Source organism: Sitodiplosis mosellana, unplaced genomic scaffold (assembly GCF_009176505.1).
Source record: "Sitodiplosis mosellana isolate CC-2019 unplaced genomic scaffold, AAFC_SMos_1.0 Smas_scaffold_6226, whole genome shotgun sequence".
Classification (NCBI taxonomy): domain Eukaryota; kingdom Metazoa; phylum Arthropoda; class Insecta; order Diptera; family Cecidomyiidae; genus Sitodiplosis; species Sitodiplosis mosellana.
The window spans coordinates 15,786,290-15,806,191 of NW_022601467.1; the positions used below are offsets into that span (position 1 = coordinate 15,786,290).

The window sequence follows — 19,902 nt, forward strand, 5'->3', positions numbered from 1 at the left end:
GAAAAAAAAACATTTGATCGCTCACAGATAAAAATATTTGAATGGTCGATCACTTGAATAGCAAACAGTGAACACGTACATACGAATAAGGACAACGACAACAAAAGGACAACGTAACAAGTCAAGAGAGCAAAGTGAGAGAGAGAAAAAGGCCGCATATGTGTATCGAAGTGTATATTCCAAGCACACATTGACGTTTAGTGAATGGTCTTTTTTTTCTCGAAATGACATTCTCGCTTTTATTTACAGAAAACACACATTCGACACTATTCTTCCTCGTCTTCCTCTTCATCTCTCTCTCACTCTCTCTCTCTCTCTCTCTCTCTCTCTCTCTCTCTCTCTCTCTCTATCCCTAGGCACATTGCTAGCCACCTATTTATCCACGATGTAATGTTCATAGCACACTGCGTGCGCGTAAAGCGGCTTGTATTCCTTTTCGGTTTAATTTGTGTGCTGTTATAATTTTTGTGATCTATTCTGCCGTTGGTTTTCAAATTTTTTTTACTATCGTCATCGTTGTCGTTGTTGTTATTGTGAATATGTTATGCGGCGCAAAAATCGGAAAACTAAGTGGAATTGTGACATAGCTGCACGTGAAGCTGCTGATGTGCTGTTATCCGCCGAAGTGTGTGTGTCTCGGTGAGACGGTATTTTCCGTACAAAATCCTCCATATCATATTAAAATTTCCACATGAGAACCTATAAATAATATCGTCGTGTACGCTTACATTTGCTGAAGTTCATGCCAATATTATATTTCAATATATAATCGCAACAACAGTGACAACAACAGCAACAATAACACCAATAAATATGATGCGATCGAGTGGAGTCAAGGCTTTCTTGTCTCTCGCACGATAAACACACAAACTGGAATCAATGCGAAACAGAGATAGACAAATAACAAACATTTGTTTCTACTTCTGCTTCTTCTTCTTCTTCTTCTTCATTTGCTACATTTAAAAAAAGCAATAATCATATAACCGAATACGAGTTCAATACATTCAATTTAAAGAAAATATTAAACCAAAAAAATTATTAGTTTCAACAAATGATTTTTTTTTATTTCATTCAAAAGAAAGAAATAAACGGGCAAACACGCGAATGAAGTTGGAACAGCACCTTCGATACAGAACGGAGACAAGATGACTCGTACTGATTCACGATTCTCAATCTATCTCTCTGCTACTCTCTCTGTCTTTCGCACACGCCGTGCGTTCGACTCGTATTATTTGCTCGAATGAATTAACCAAAGAGAAAAAATATTGTTAGCGTTAATGCAAAACGAACGAAAAAAATTGACTTGATTGAAGCAGGACGGAGAAAATCGAAATGAGTACAAACCCAAAGCACTTAAAGCCCAAGTTCCATTTTTCCTAGATAAATGCCATAAAAATGAGTCGGTGCGCTGTGTATACGTTTTTTTACTTCTTCTTCTCTCTCTCTCCCTCTCTCTCTCTCGCTACTACTTCTTCTTCTTCGTTTGCTTTTCTCTTCAATCTCTTTCTGGTTTTTACGTTATAGTATTATGTTTGGTGCAGTCGAAGCATTTCTTGCCATAGATTTACTAGACAAGCGTTCAAAGCAGTTCAATGTATACACATAGATACGATAGATATAAGTATACACAACACAGCACACATCCGAAAAATCGTGTTGCTTATTGCTTTTCATCATCATCTTCTTCTTCTTCTTCTTCGTTCTTCTCTCTCTCTCTCTCGCTCGTCGGCTTTCTCTACCGCGTCGGTTGCGTGCCGCCTCTGTCTATCCCGTTCGACGGTCGGTCGCTCTAATGCTTGTCGTCTTTTGGCGAACCATAAATGATGTGTGCGTGGCATGTTGTTTGTGTTTGTGTCTTTTTCCTCAAATGCCCTGCCATACACCCAGTTCACTTTGCTCGTCGCACTCTCTCCCTCTTGCCCTCTCTCTCGCTCTCTCTTCTCAACTGGAGGGAGTTTTTCGCTCATGCAGACAGAAATTATTTCGTTTTTCTATTCATTAGCTCATTGTTGTTTCCCTATTTACGCTTTATTTGCGTTGATCATTTGTTTTAATTCGGAAAAAAGCTAATTGAGATATGGAGGATTCAACAATTATTCTGTCAAAACTCAACATGCTTATTAGTTGCATTCGTCTTTTTTTATTCAATTTATAAAAATATAAATAGTTGTGATCCAGCATGATGATTATGTTTTTCTTTTTTACTTCTATCTCGAATAGAAAGATAAATGCATATATGTGTTTGTACGCGGCACCCGGCCCATCATATTGTGTGTCGGGCGATGATATGCATCGGAGACGGAATTATGTTTTAAGCTCAAGTATTTAGCCCAATTGACGTGCATCTCTCAAAATAAACAAATGAAATGCATCAATATCAAAACTCGGTTGGTTGTCGTTGTCATCATCATCATCGTCAGTGCATTAACTTTATGACGACGAAATAACATCCGAAAAGGTTGAAATTTATTACGTATTTACGAAATTCCCGTGATCAAAGCTAGACATCGACAGCAGGTGAATGACACTTGAAGTGAGTTCAAATTACCATTGATGGAAACTAAAGTCGTTGTTCCCTCTTGCTCTCTTGCTCTGTTTCTCTCTATCCTTCAATCGTTATCTCTTTGTGTGTCTGCTTTTGTCTTTCGGGTGCGTTGTGTGTTGTTGCCAAAAACACGAATATATGCAAAATATCGTTGCCACTTGAACTCTTCGGCTTACTTTTGTTTCCATCCCCTTTATGTTTTTTAAGTAATTGGATTCAATATCGTTGACAATTATATCGTTGGCTTGTAAAATACGTACGGTACATCATTAACCATGTCAAATACGTGGAAATGAAGTCAACAGACGACAGTACACAACTTCTTAACTCGTTCACGCTGCGTTCCACGTATTAGCTCTTCCTTGTGTGTTCATTTTTTTCTGCATTTATGCATGTTGTTTAAATTATGAGCGCAAATTTAACGACGCCACGGTAATTCAATGGCGGTGTATTGCCTACTTTTCTCTCTCTCTCTCTCGTCTTTTCGTTCACCTAATGTTCTAACAATTGCCATACAAATTTGAATTTTATCGGCATGCGTCTTATGTATATTAATATCCATAACCCATAACCGAAAACTACTTAAAAACCGTAAAATTTCATTTGTTTTCATACATAGACACATACACAGACACCACCAATATTTCACTTCACAATATCATCGACTCATATATGCAACATGATGAAAGAAAAATCAACCAACCAACGAAAAGCAAAATAGAAAAAACAAGACCGCAGAGCTTCGCTGCGTTCTTGACTTTTTAGTTTAATCTATTTTGTTGTTTCACAACAAACTATTTTTTGGCGCACTACATGAAATTTATTTCATCAAAGTAACTTTGAAGTAATATATTTATTTTAAAAATGAATCACAAGATCTTGGTTTTATTTCTTTTTTGAAATATACTGCCTTTGGTTTTAATTAAATAAATAATATGAGCATAGAATCGAAAGTCACTTTAATTCTGTTCAAGACCCAGAAAATACTGTACGGAAAATTAATGTAATTTTTAAAAATACATTTGATAATAAAAATTTGATTGGCGCTTTGAGATGTTGTGCACTTATTTGTCGTTAGTGCACCTGTTTTAAATTAAATAAAAAATATGAGCATAAAATTCAAATTCACCATTATTTGTTTCATCACTCAAAAAGTATTTAGAAAAAAAAAGCAGATTAGTAGCTCTACATTTCATGTAGTGCTAAAAATTGGAAATGAAAAAAAGCGAGAGCACAAACAACTGTTTTGAGTGCATCGAAAGTAAAAATAAATTGAACAAAATAGCTGGCAAACTATAATTCATCAGTTGACCGTGTCGCATTTACGACGTGCGTCGTGTTTTCTTTATTTAATACCATTTAAAATTCAGTGTGGCTGCCTTTTTTTTCGTCTATTCTAAACGAATTGGCATTGCCATCGAATACACGGATACTAGCGATATATACATATTCAAAGACATATGGTTCCCGATGTTATTTTTGCTATATGTTTTTTTTTCTGTTTCTGTTTCGTTGGTTCTTGTTATTTGGTGTTCTTTCGTTTCACGCGTGTGCCTCTTTCTCTCTTTTTTTCCTTTCTCCGATTCGCAGTCGCGAAAATAGTATTCATAAATAGACACATAAACGAGCACATTGAGTAACACGTTACATATAATACGCACCATTTCCCATATTTTATCATGTTGAAATTTCAACTTGTCGCTTCGCGTGTACTTTGTCGAACATAATTTATTCAATTATCGCCCATCGTATGCACGGCACAAAATTTTATCCAACAAATCAGAATAATTATGCGTCATTGAAGTGGTGGTCATTGCTCAAATAACTAGCGGGTGCACAAACACACACACATGCACAGGCTGCAATTAAAATAATTTACTATAAAATAACAACACCAACAACAGCAAAAAGAATAGTTAATCCTGTAATTTGAAATCGTCTCGGAAAAAGATTAGAACATAATAATTCGACAACACCAAAGCACAGAAAATACATATAATTTTCATTTGCTTCCCCTCAATCGTAACTAAGTGACGTGTATTACAATGAATTCAATACGACAACTGGTATTTGTCAGAAAATAAAAAAAATATAGACGCGATTTCATTCAAACGGTAAACAACAACAATAACAGCAGCAACAGACGACAATATATTTACATGGTACATGTGAACGAGCGAGCGTTGTTGTTAATGCGAGCGAGGAAGTGATAGAAACGAGACACCGTTTGCAAACTTAAAACACGCATTTTATCCAATCCCGCCGTTGTTGTAGCCTCACTCTCGCTCTCCCAATTGCCAAATGACTTGGAACTTTGCGACGAAAATCCGGCATGTATACATGGCTATGCTGAACTATGCTATGCTATATACCATCCGCTATATCGGTCTAAGCATTACCGTCTGTGCGCATACTTGCAGCTTCGGTTTTTGATGGTTCGACGGTATCCACAGCGACGGTCTCATCAATCAAAAAAGCACCCCGTATTATTATCGGAAGACAATAAAAACGCTGTTGCTACTTCCTCGCTTTCTCTCTTCGTTCCCTGTATCATTCACTCGTTCGTCCCACACTTCGCACATTCGATCCAACGCAACGCATCTCGTTTGCCAGCATTTTCGAGAGGAAAATAGCTACATTGACGCCGTTCGATGGGAGTGAAAGAGATCGTTGCGAAAGTGAAATACCGTAAAGAATCTTGATTCTTTATTTTTATACACCGACAAACAGAGTGAAATTCAATTAAATATTTGGCAAATAGCGAACACAGAAACAAAAACTTGCACAAACAAAACAAAACATAGATCGAGATAGAGAGAGAGAGAGAGAGAGAGAGAGAGAGAGAAAAGACGTAATAAACAAATAAAAGTCAGAGAAAAAAACCGCACGAACGACAAGATAGAAGTAATTCAAAAACAATAGTGATAAGAATTCGCCTGAATAAAAAAGGGGTTGTTGTGTCACATGCATGTCAGAAACGAAATAATAATTGTGCAATAAATTTGAATAAATTAACGCTTTAACCGTAATGAATTTTACATTAGATAACCGCAACAGATACGCACTATGGTGCAATTTTCGTGTTAACGTTGTCGTTGTCGTCGTCGGTTTTTTTTCTCTATCTTTTCGTGTGTTTGTTTCACTCCATCCCAGTTACCATATACATATATCCGATACTCCCGGTAGCAAAGTCAGAGCAATGGGCAGTGATAAAATGTGTACGGCGCGCACAAGATCCACCTAGCAGACGGCTAAATCGGTAGAGAGTAAGGGGAAGAGAGATAGAGGGACACACACACACACACACACAGAGAGAGAGAGAGAGAGAGTGATAGAGCTAGAGAGAATGAGCATATTATTAAAAATGTATTGGGTCGGAAACCCAGGGCCAGTGTCACTGAGACATACAATTTTGTCTTTTTCTCGTTTGTATCGTTTTTCGGTGTGCTCTGGCTACGCTGAAAAGTGAACCAAGAACATAGCACGAGGGATATAGCGCTAAAATGCTGTGCGACGAATGAATAAGAGAAAACATGTAAATAAAAATTTGAAACGAAACACACAACAGCGGTACGATACGATACGTACACAATATCACAATATCAGCGCGGCACAAAGTCAAATCGCAAAACGAAAACAATTTATTGTTATTATCACGAGAACGTACAGCGAATGCATTACAGCACACAGTATAATATACACACGGCAGCGTTGAGTCTACATTTACATATTACCACTGAATGTTATTGTTGCATACACACAGTAAATACACCCGTACATTCGCATCATGTGCTGCGTTTTTTTTGTGTGCTTCTTCCACTGTTTTTTCCTGCTTCTACTTTGGCATTAAACGAATTATTCGAGCGAATTTGTGTGGTTTTTGCGCGCTGTGTGCGTCTTTCTGATGGTGTGTGTATGCGTGTATGAGTGTGAGCCTCCATCGGCATATATTTGTGTTCAAATGTGTGTACGGTTGCAACTTTCTTTTTCAATGTTCTCACATTGAATTATGGATAAATGTTATTATTGTTGTAGATAATTTATTCGACGTATACTTGATATTGCATCGAAGCACTGAAATGAACGAACTGCATGCAGCTTTGAATAGAAAAAGAAGCAGAAGAGAAAGAAACAGTACACAAATGCAACGCGATCGAATATAATGTGTTGGAATAAATAAAATGCCCCATTATACATTAGCTTACATCGCTTACACATGCCAGCGATTTTAATATGTTTGATATTTGTTTTTATTTACTCTAGCTCGCGTTCTTTTCGCGTGCTTTGGCAAACGATGAAATGAAATATGAAATTTGTTCAAAAGAGAAGAGACGAAAGAAACCGAAAAAAAACCAGAGTAGAAATTCAATTTGATGAGCTTTGATTCGCGTAAAGTGCACGAAATGTGCTTGTAATATAATTGATTTCATTTTGTATGAAACAATGAATCTCACACTCTCTGTGCATATTTCCTTTTTTCTATTCGCGGAAGAAGAAAATCCATAAAGAACTGCTGTCAAATCGAATACGGAAAACCTTTCGAAACCGAATTTCCACCGAAACGACGTGCGCTTGTATTTACTTCTGTGGATTTCAATGGAAAGAAACTACAGATAAGAAGAAGAAGAAGAAGAAGAGTCCGATAGTTAGTTTTATGGTACACCTAATTTTGTCGCTCCGATTAAATAACTGTAAACGTTGTGATTGTGTTTGAATGCAATCTTTTTTCTATAAAGAGAAAAAAAACCACTTAATGCTTAGTGTCGGATGAGTTGTATTTATACAGAATATCGTTGCGCTTCTGCATGTATCGAACTCGCTAGCTTTGACACTGCAGCTTGTGTGAGCGCTTTCATAGCCTCTGCCTACAAATGCCTTTATTGCGATTATTTTTCTTCTTCATCTTCATTCATCCTTGCTTTTTTTTGCCTCGAAATACCAGTTTTATATTCCATCGAGGGAAATAGCGAGCGAGAGAGAGAGGAAAGCACACTTTCTGCTTAGCTTCTATGTAAATGTAGTCGGAGTATTGTGTTTTCTTCTCTGTTGCACATACACACACGCCTTGCTTAAGCGTTGATTTTGTACTCTGGCAAAGATACTACACCATGCTCTTCGGCTCTGTCTCTCTCTCTCTCGGTTGGTGCGTGTATCTCAGTACACCACGTAAGAACATATCTTTCTCTTTGTCACTCATTTTAGCGGTAAATTACTTCTTACCGTTTGCTTTACTGTGCCACAGTACAAATTCCATTTTGTTATTGTCTAGCAAAGAGTGGCTTGCTTTTCCTTCCTTCTCTTTCGTTCCATCGTCTTCTCTCTCTCTCTCTTTCTCTCTCACTCTCTGTATGTGTGTGTGTTGTTTGTTTGCTGTTGTTGATGGGTTATACGTGTGTGTATGTTTCTTTTTCCTCTCTGTGCTGCGGTTGTTGTTATTTTTACTTTGTTTTTCTCGTGAAACGTTCGATGGAAATTTCTCTTTTGAATAACGGTATTTTCGTTGATGCTTGTTATTTGGCAATCCGAGCATCATCTTTTCTCTTTCACTCTTTCGACTAAATCGCACCTTCAATTGCGAATTGAAAGTAATTTTTTTCCTTTTTTGTCAACGAACAAAAAAATAATTATAAATAAATAAACAAACAAACACATGCACATATAAGCACGCTGATGAAACACGATCGAAGCAGCTTCTATTGTTGGATTCTATTGGCATTGTTTATAAAAACCGTAGCCGGGAACTTTCCACAAAGTATTTTACCAATATAGATTGGAGTTTAATTGATTCCTCTTACCGCAACATATTCGACCCGCTTCTTCGTCGTCGTCGTCGTCGTCGTCTTCATCTTATCCTTCTGCGAAACATTAAAATGTGCCAATTGCTATTTATAAAATAGTTATAATTTCTAAAAGCGAAATCTTCGACAACAATCAATGTTAAAGTGCTTGTGCTTGTTGTGACACGCAAATGATTTCCTTTCAATCGATCCGGGGTGAAACGTGTAACCGCTAACGTTATTATGGTCCGACAAAATTCTAGTTTCCCATTCATATTTATTACGCAATCGGAAGCATTGTTTTAAGCGTGCGTTCGTTTTTCCATCCGCTGAGCACACGAATTTATTTGCATATATGGATACACGTGTCGTACATACGTCCCAATTCTTGAGGCAATTCATTTTGCGGTCGTCACATCAATCTTCTGAAGTTCATACCAATAAATTTTGAGGATAAAAAGACCGAGCACAAGCATACACACACATCCACGTAAAACAGCCAAGGCAAAGAGGAATTACGAGCTGAGGTATGTGATGCCGCGTTGACAACCATCGCTAATACACTCATACACTTTTATGCGTTCAATCCACCAGAAGCACAAAGAAAAAACGTCCAACGGAAGATTTCCTCCGGTGTAATATCAAACAAACAGTCATGAGACCACCAACAGCAGCGGCATCGTTTCACTGGCTTCACTTTATGAAGCAATGAAAAATACAAAATTAGAAAAACAAAAAAAAATCTCCAACAAAAAAGTTCCGTTTTTCCCATGGTTTCAACAGCTGTAATTTGATTTGGTTTCAATTCGAGTTTTTCTTTTCTTCTCTTCATTATCATTATTTGGCCTTTGTGCCGTAGTAACATCCTTCACTTTAACAGTTAGTATGGCGCTTAACGCGCTACATCGTTTGCCACTGCTCCAAAAATAGATTAAGACATTAAAATTAAATGACAGAAATTCTAATCAATTCATGCCGCATAATTTCGAATAAATGCAATTGAAATGGTTCGCATTAAACACAACATCGATATGGGAATCTCTTTGGATTGATTCGAGTGTCATTGAAATGTGTGTGGACCGGTGCGTATACCATATTATTGTGGATCAAACAGCCGTGGACAGCATATTTTATATATATATATATATGTGTATAGCTCCGCCTGTAATTGATATTAACTTATCATGTAATTGGAACTCAAGCATTACATAATGAGTGTTGACCTATTGAAACCATCGATATGAATACAAATTCAACACCCAATAACCTTTTTTTGTTCTAAATAAATTTTAATATCAGCGTTTCTTGCAACATTGTTTAGCGGCCTCATCGTTTCGCTTTTGTTTGCATTTCTCCTTTGTTGCGCGCGTGTGTATGTATGTGGTTGGCCGCATTGTTTCGTAAATTCAATGATTTCTGCGAAATAAAAAATTGCGACCGACGCCGACCGACCGATTTACGATGAGCTAACAATTTTCGCTTCATAATCATAAAATAAAAAGTGTTGTGATAGCGCGCGCGTCGTTCGGAAGATACACGAAAATTAATTAATCGTTTTTTTTTCTTTTTCTTCTTTTTCATTCCAGACACCAACCAAACATTATTTTACCGCGAATCGATTGGAGGGAAGTTGACGAACAATCACTTAAAATATCGTAATAATCTCCTGGTACCAGACTGCCAAATACAATAAATTTGAAACTGCGTTCGGTAATATAAAAGAGCGGAGAGCGAGCAAGCAATCAAGAGAAAGAAAATAGGGAAAAAAGGCGACCACAAGAGCTAAAGTGAATTTTTTCGTGCCTGTGAATGCTGTGCGATCATCAGTTCATACAATAGGTCATCGACTGCACAACTTTATTCGTATCGGCATCATCTAATTGTGAATGTTCGATAGTGAGTATAACACGAACGAGTAAGAGAGAGAGAGAGAGATACAGAACACATACAGAATCATTAGGCAACGCGCTGAATCACCGAGACCAAGCAGGCTGGTTCATTTCGTTAAATTGTGTGTGAATGTGTATGCGTGTAAACGAAATACATTATCAAAAATGCTGTCGATGCTCTATATTCACAATTTGTGTTTAGACATCGAAACAACAATATCAGCAGCGACTGCACCATCAACAAAAAAAGCAGTAACAGCGAACCTGATCAGATTTGCGTCTACAAGCGCTTGAAAATCAAAAAGGAAAAAAAGAACAACGCCAAAAAAGCTTTGTATATATAGATATATATATAAATTCAATTCGGTTGTTGTTTGCCGGAGAGAGAGAGAGAGAGAGAGAGGAGAGAACAATTGAGAACGAAGTAGAGAATATGAACGGCAATACACACATTGCGGTTGCTACTAGTATCTGGCTGAATAAAATGTCAGCAAAGACGGAGAACGAGAGCGAACCATCCGAGCTGTGCATGTGAAATTGAATAGACAAAGCTAAATCGAAGCGGCGCACGGCGCACACTTCCATTTCCACATACAAACATATTTCGATATATATGTATATATACGGATATTTATTGAAGAAAAGCAAAGTGAGCAACACACTTGGAATCATTGCGACTTCAAAAGATACACAATCGGCCAACCACATGCTACTACATCCGACTGCTTATGGCACGAATGCTATTTAACCAATGTGCAACAGGAAGCCAATGTCAAACGTGAATTCGCTCAAAATTTCACTGACGACAAAAAAGCAGCAGCAACAACAACAAACACAGTGTGTGTGCGTGACGAAAACAGATCAAATGGACCCGTGGTTAATCACAAATATTCACAATTCGCATATCAATTGATATTTGCTCTCTTGAGAAAAACGCAAAGAGTGTAAGACGTAACGACGACAACGCAAAAGCGACATAAACAAAACAAACAAACTCGTTTTCATGTGTAATAAAGTGATATGGAGTGCAAGTTTAAAGAGCCAGTTTAGAGTAAATGCACATCAATTGAACACATATTCATTTATTTCCATTCTGAATAGTACTTGTAACTGCTTTTGTTGTCTGCGTGCACATATGAATCGAAATATACACCAAAATTGAGTCAATGTGTGCATGAAAATTCTTGCTCAAACAAATAAATAAACAATTTATTCACTATTTAGAAGGACATTAGTCCACAACACAAAATAATAATAACTAAAACAGCAGCAGTAACAACAATAACAACAACACAAACTGACACACGCACCATACATTTATTTATATATATATAAATATATATATTTTTTACCAAGTGTAGTGACGAGAAAGAGAGAAAAAAAAGAAAAATAGAAATCACCACAGTGTCAACAACTGCAAACAACAATTGTACTCAAGACTGATTGCTGATAAATGAAATTGAAATTTGTAGCTACTTCGTGCACACGGAGATTTGAGATCTGATCTTGTGCTTCATTGTGTGTTTAGTGCAATTTATGGAGAGAAGAGAAGAAAAAGAGAGAGAGAGAGAGAAAAGTATATATTTGAGTGATGATAATATACGTATGTTCATATATGTATAATGCAACCAATGTGTAATATTCGTAACGAACTGTACTGAATTATTATCGGAGAAAGGAAATTTCAGTGTGTTCCGCAGTATGGTCATTTAACGGTTCAATAGATAAAAAGAAAAGTGTCACATAACAATCAAACAGTGTGACGACGACGACGACAAAAAAAAGTTATAGAAAAGAAAAGAGAAAAGAAACGGTGACCAATACTATTACAAGTGATTAATTAAAGAAGAAAAAGAAAACGTCGCAAAAATTTACTAATTGCTATGTCATCTGACTGCAAATGCTCAAATTTCGGATTGATTTGATTATGGAATAGGATCGAATTGGATAAAATCGCACAAATGGCGGAAATCGATAAAGTAAGTAATTTTTTTTACCATCTTTTTTTTATTCTATTTTTTCGTTCATCAACCGCTCACAAATCAAAGGATTTCATATTGGGAATGATTTGTTGTGCATCAGCATTCAAGTTTAGAAAGCGATGCTTGATTATGCGAGTGCGATTGCATTGCACTGAGCTATAATTTTCCTCGGCGTTGTTGTTGTGGTTATCATTTTCTTCTTCTTCTCTGCAGCTAATTCCATAAATAGCTATTCAAATGATTTAGCTCTAATTATCTTCAATGAAACTCAATTTCCGTTTATCCGTTGCACATCAACACACTTCAAGTGGCTTTTGGTGTTGTTTGAAATAATGACGGACTGGCCTTGCCAACTCAACTTGGCGAATCGAAGAAAGAACAAAATGAAAAAGAAGGCAAAATTGTGCAAGCAGCTCGATTAATTTTGCGTATACAAGTGGAAAACAGAAAAGAAAAACACGGGCGCGCGTTTTTACTTTGAAAAAGTGAGTTTTGGCTTTCCAAATTTCACTCGTTTACTTCGACACCGTGCGCGAGACCAACCGAAAAAGGTTAACGTCATCACCATTTGATCTGAACGATTTTTGAACTGAATCGCTGTTGTTTTTTTTCTTTCGATTTCAGTTCGTTCTTTGTTTAGCATTCTTAAACGGTGCATGTGCAACAGTTCAAATTCGATGGTCTTTTCAGATGGTTTTTGTGTTTCTTTTTTTCTCCTTCGGTTCCTTCTTCTTCGTCATCGTTTTCTCTTCCTTTCGTTGTGAGAGTGCACGAGAATGAAATTTTCGCCGCTGATCAAATCTCTCGCAACGCCAACCGAGAGACGAAATTCAAACCGTTCATTTTGTGTGTGTATTTGTGCGGCAAAGTTTTGGAAAAAGACAAATGTGTCTCACAACCTTTTTATTCTTTTTCTCGTAATATTTCGTAAATCCCCTGGCCTCTCACAGTGCCACACTGTAACGTTAAGGTTTCATACATATGTGTATGCACGCGTTTTATTTATATGATTTTTTTTCTTCTCTCGTTTGCCTATATTTATGTACGTGTTCGTCTCCTTTTTTCCTCTCGTTTCTCTCTTCCTCGCTTGCTCCGTGTGTATTTCGGTTCTTGTTCTGTGTGTTTCGTTTAGTGGGGCGATTCTGTATTGAATGTTATCTAAACACTGCCATTGCATTCCGTTCAACGAAAAATAAGCCGCAGGTCAAAAACACATATACACACACAAAGGAAGAGAGAAGAAATCTCTTGCCGAGAATAAAAAAACGACGTAACATGCGATCATTTCTCGTACGGCTATTCAATTCAAAACACTACGAAATATCGCTTAATTTAGACGGCTTCTCCCGGCAAAAATGTTTTCTAAGTTTGAAGACGGCGAAGCAAAAAACGAGCAACAGTAAGAACAGCAACCAACCACTTTACATTCACAATTACTGAATTGTTCTTGGAAATATGGTTACAATTTGGTAAAAAAAGGAGCAATGGTATCATAATCAAATATTGCTTGTGAAATTACTTTATTGCTTTGAGCACACAGAAGTTGCACTTTTGTCATCGTGAAAAAAAAACAACGAAGGCAACGAACGCTAAGTAGAAAAACAAAAATTTCAATGCATTCGAAGCACGCTGTCGTGATATATGCTACACCAAAAGGAACGCAATCTCAGTCAAATGTGTACGTTTTTGTTGTTGCAAACATTCCTTCTTCCTATAGATTCTTGAGTGCATATTTTCTTGCAACAGCCATGCAGAAGAATGGATACACGGAATTTTGCGTTAGAAGCATTCGCGCTCACTTGACGACTTGGCTGACAAATGAAATTAATTCTTATTCGCGGCATTGCTGTGCACATCACTGATTTCAAGTTTAGCGTAATGAAGAATGAAAAGGAATAGTACCGGTGTCAAGTCCAATTTCATGAAGAGAGAGAGAGAGAGAGAGAGAGAGAGAGAGAGAGAGAGAGAGAGAGAGAGAGAGAGAGTAGGGAAAAACGACAACTCTCGTTGGTCATCCGAGAAACTCATTTTCCATTCCATACACTCTTCGTTTTAGTCTGTCATGCACATTGGATTGGATCATTAAAATTTGATTAAACTCTGCTGCAATGAGTTTATGGTTGATTTATGCTAAGTAGCTGATTATTATAAAGCAGCAGTCTAATACGCTATTATATTGTATTATGAACTCGAGACCGATGAAATGCCAAACAACGAAACAATTGGCATTGTGCAACCTATTATTGCGCATCGCGTTCATCTCACTGATAAAAAAAACAGTTTTTCTTTGCTGTACAACCGGAATACCTCATAGACAATTTAATCGTGCATACATATCCACCTTAGTCTGATCTTCTTCTGTGTTGCACAGAGCCGTTTACAAACATACATTACAAACCGAAGTGATGCCAAAGAAGGAAAGAAAGAAGCACAACAGCAATCAAGCAGTCTCCTTTAGTGAGATTCCATGCTGTCCGGCATTAATCGAACGCAATCAAAATTGCTTGACGTATAGTTCGTGATTGTGATTCGGGAATTGAGAGTTCATTACAATTTTGCTGGAACAAAAAAATATTCATGCATCAATTTAATTGCACGCCAATTATTATGGATGTTATTCCCTTTCGTTTCATCAATGTTTCAACCCTGTGATTTGGCCAAACATACCATTTAATCGGTTGCGCGACTAAAAAAAATTGCAACTGGCTCCATATTGAGATTAATCGTTTTCCATGCCATGGAAATCTTTTAAAAATGCCGAAAGCGTTCGATGGTGTTTTATTTTTGGGTTGGACCGTCATGGCTGCCATTGACATTTTTACCAATTTATAGTTTATCAAGTTGTTACGAATTATTCGGCTATTTAAATTTGGCTTGGCTTTCGACCAATTCTAGGATCGTATTTCTTGATGATACGAAGAAAAAATAACTCGCATGAATCATGGATTTTATTAGCATCGATTGGAATGCGAGAGATTCCAATGTGATGACGTTTAACACGTCAAACGAAAGCGATTCCCGGAGATGCGACAATGCAAATGACGACGAATCCAATCCAATCAAATCGAATCACTACAAATATAGCAATGGTTCAAACAGCAACATCAATAAAGACCTGCTGAACACAGTTTCTCTTTTACTTTGCTGGAAGAAAAATGTAATCTCTTTTTTGAATATATCAATGCATAGAAAATAGCTATTTTCAATACGAAGAAGCTCCAGCCAAATTTTGATACATAGCGACTAAATTCGACGACAAACAAAGGGAATTTGGATATTTTTTTTGTTGTTCTTGCTTCGTTCAATAAAATTACGAAATTAAAACTGAATGAATGAGCGAAAGAATAACGAGACCATTCGTCTTGAATAAATGGCGTAGAAAGCCAATAACAGTGGGGCCAATCGCCAAATGGTATTTATTGACAAGAGGAAAAACGCAACTGTGTAAAAAAAAATCGGCCAAAATAAAAGACAAGAATTGAATTGATGTAATGAAAAACGCAAACCAAATGAATCGACACACAGAGGAAGAAAGAGATGAAAAAAAAAGGAAAATCGAAAACACAGTATCAGCAAACCAACGTCGAGTCTATGAAAAATATAAACCGGCTTATTCTACAATAATTCTCGTCGGTAGTGACGTTTAATTTGTCAGTTGGGGTCATGTGCCCATTCACGTATTGCCAAATCGAAAAGAAAATACTAAATTAAAATCACCCAAGATAGAAATCAAAAGAAGTGGAAAACATACGCACACGCACACGCACACACAAATGCTTGGCGTACGAAACGCTGTTACCAGCGAGTCAAAATATTTGGTTACGCATTTGAGAGAATATGAAAAAATGTACAGTTATAATGGAGAAAAAAAAAGAGTAATATGTAGTAATGCATGAAATTAGCAAGAGTAGCGGCGGCAGCGGCAACAAAATAACAAGCCAGCGCTGAACGTCGGTCACACTCACAAGCATGCATAAGCGCGGTAAGAGCGTGTGTTCGTTCACGTTCACTTATTTTCGAATTTGAAAAAAAACAACAGCAGCCCAATAATACATGTGTATGATGTTTTTTTTCTTCTGCTTCTTCGTTGCCTTCTCGCTCTTTCTTGCTTCTTTCTGCTGCGCATTATATCCAAGGAGTTATTCTCGCTCCCCCCATCACACAATATATTTTAACTTTCTTTTTAACACGAAACAAAGACGTTTTAAGACGCATCAGAGAGAGAGAGACTCTGAGGCAGAGCGCGACTAAGCACACACACACACCCGACTTATCTTTTGCTTCGTATATAATAATACTACGGAGTGTATATGGTTCGGTATGGGCGACCTCATTTTCATCGTCATCGCCATCATTGTCATAACGCTATTTTGCTCATGGCTTGGCCACATCGGCAACGCCGCGCCAACAACACCAGCTACATTCGAATGACTCGCTGAACATTGGCCAATAATTAAAACATTACATGCTTTTTTTCTCTCTTCTTTTCTTTTCGCTTCGTTTTAGTTTTGTTCTGTTATTCCTATCCGGACATACACACTCATTCGCACATTTTTGCTGACACACAAAAATCGTGTAAGAACTTTTGCCATTCATGAAAGGCAACCCGAACACGAAAGCTGTATTTGCACTGTGCTTCGTTTTTCATTCAGTTTGATAAACGGCATACGAAAAATTTTTTCTTTCGTTTTGGTTATTTTTACTTTATATTTCACATACACACACACACACATACTCGCTCGCTCACACGAAGCAATTACAGTAAAATTATTCATTTGGTGAAATTTAAAAGCAAAAAAAAAACAGAAAAAAACACACACATAATGTTTATTTCGATTGTTGCTCCACTTACCATCTGATGTGAACAATTTTGACCTTTATCTTTTTGTCGTCATCAAATATGCGATTCGTGGGTTTTTCTCCACTATATTTTCTCTCTCTCTCTCTCTCTATCCATTTCTCTGTCATTTTTATTGTAGTTTTTTTTCTGCTCTGCTCTCCCCGAGAGTTAACCAAAATGGAACGGTTTTTCCATTTTTGCACGGAGAGAGAGAGAGAGAGAGAGAAAGAGAGAGAGAGAGAGAGAGAGAAAGAGAGAGAGAGAGAAACACCGGTTGTTCGGAATATCAAACGTTATAAAGAGTTCTGTGTTCGCTGTGTAAAATGAGAGCATAAGCAAATGCCATGTAACGACATAGGGAAAAATGAACTACTCCAGTGCCCAGCACACACAAAAAAAAGACATACACACACACTGCGCGAACATAAACCATCAAGCAGTCATATAAAGTGTGTACAATTTTATCCATATTTTTATAACAATTACTAGAACGCTTTCGGTTTGGCCGAGAAACGAGAACAAGTCAACGATGGGATGATTTAGGTCAAAGTCGATATAGCTTGCTGTGTGTTGTGTGCTCTGTGCGAAAAACATTGAAACCATTGACAAAGTTCAAGGTAGCCTTTTGATTCCGATGCGCTTGCCGTGCGCGCTGTAAAAGTGCATAGACGATACACGATTTATATACTCTACTGTATTGAACTTCCGAAGCAAACGTTTTTTGCCGCCCAATGTGAAAGTGCATAAATTATTAATTAAGCTAGTGGCGACTGGTCGAAAATTTATTCGCTATATACGTTGATCGAATACACACTCGACACTTTCGATACATAAATAATTTGATAATTTGTTTCCAATGCGCGTTGATTTGTTGTGCTGTGTCGCGTCGCGTTGTGACGAGGTACCATTTTCAGTTGGTTAAATAATTAAATTCAATTAAAATCATTGTAAAATTGAGATGTACCGCTTGAACTGAGTTTGAATGATTTGTTTTTTTTTCGCTCTCTCTCCTTCTCTGACCGTTTTCATATTCATGCTATTGTTCAGCTATTTTATTTAGTTCCGATGTTTGGAAAAACTTGATATATTGTTCGCTAATGCACATATTGTAATATAATTCCAAAGCGATAACGATTGCTATGGAAACCAAACTGGGATGGGGTTGAGTGTAATTATAATAAATCTTCATGAATAGATGAAAGATCAGGGCGAAAATGTGCTCTTCAAATTACACAGAAAATATTCTCCCCCGTCCAATTGTTTGTCACTATGGTTTTCGCAATAAAAATCATAGATTGTTAAAGCTATTTAAAATTGATTCACAACAAAAAATCTCACACGCTTCATTTTTTTCGGTCTTCCTTTCTTTCTTTCTTCCTTTCGTTCGGTTTTGGTGTATGTTCAAGCACCGAATTCCCAACGATGAATCACATCTCATTTCTCCGACTTGCTTTGCGCACATTCCAATTCTCTCGCTTCTCGGTGTATCTCTCTTTCCCTTTTTCGTGTACGTACGAAATTCATTTCATTCTCTTGTCGTCATTTGTCGATTTATTTTCACTGCCTGACCTCGATAAAGCGAAAAAAAAACAGTACAGCGAACAAAGCGCAAGGGAAGCGCTATGTGTGCGAAAGAGAGAAATGCGAAAGACGAATTACAAAAACAGCAAACTTGATGAAAAAAAAAATGAAAATAAAATAACGAAGAAAAAAAAATTGTACCGTTATTCATGCGCGCAATTAATATATACAATTCGTATTGATATGAAAATTGAGTCGAAAACTTTTGATTCCAGTCGGTGGTGCGTGCACTCTCTTTCTCAATTTGTTTTGTTGTGATGATGGGCTGGCCAAGCCGATATATGATACGATCCAACGAGAAGAGAGAAAGAGTCAAATTGAAGCGAAGCACGTGTTGAAAGGATATATGCAAAACTGCGAGCTGAAGAGGGAGAAAGAAAAAGAGAGCGGGAGAAAGAGCAGAGAGCAAAATGATATTCCATGCTTAAGTAAACATTTGTATGCAATGTGGAGTAGATTTAATTTATCGGCTGATGTCCTATGTCGCTACGTCACATATTTGATGCTAGTCATGCACTGCCTTTGATATTTACGTAAACACGCTCTAAACGAGCGTCGTGTATCGACGAGCACACGACGACGACGAAGAAGAAGCGATCGAAAGACAGCAGAGAAAAGTAGCAGCAACGGCAACAGCCAAATGAGATGAGGCACATTGATATCAATTTGAATGAAAACGTCTTTTAGGTCACATTCTTATCGAATCAACGCGAACAAGAACGCTTTAATCAACTTTCAGCACGACAATAATAGACGACAACGACGACGACGCACAAACGCGAACAAAGTCGCCATTCCAAACCAATCGAATTATTTAATCTAAAAACCCATATCCCCGTTATGCTCTCTATTCATGCTTTGGCTTTTAATACGAAATTTTTTTGATCAAAGCGCACATCACAAACTGGCCCATTTCCTAAATAATGACAGAAAAAAAAGGGCCAATTTTCCAATGATATTCATCGCGTAGCGCATATTGTATTGCAATCATCTCTGTTTTTTTTGCCACATCTTTTCCGCTTTCGCCGGACTCGGTGTGATATTGTTTTATATTTTTGATGATGTGAAATGCTCAGAATCACTGCAACAAACATTAGGCGGTGGAATATGATGTAACTAAAAAGTACACAGCAAAAAATGTGTTCGCTTCGTGCGTTTGATGGCAAAGATTGCATTTCGCCGGTGATGTACGAGTAAAGGTACACACATACACACACACATGCATAAAGCGAACACAGTAAAAATAGCACCCGGTCACTGTAAAATTACGTGCTCCCAATAAAATTAA

General features: G+C 37.3%; 1 protein-coding gene across 1 annotated transcript in view; it reads left to right on the forward strand.

Moving 5' to 3' along the window:
* The window catches only part of LOC129578213 (uncharacterized), a 52,934-nt gene that overhangs the window by 2,535 nt on the left and 30,497 nt on the right, over nt 1–19,902 (forward strand). The window contains exon 3 of the mRNA XM_055466428.1: nt 9,909–12,190. Within this exon, the coding sequence (XP_055322403.1) occupies nt 12,173–12,190 (18 nt within the window). The 5' untranslated portion in view covers nt 9,909–12,172. The remainder of the gene's footprint in view (nt 1–9,908; nt 12,191–19,902) is intronic.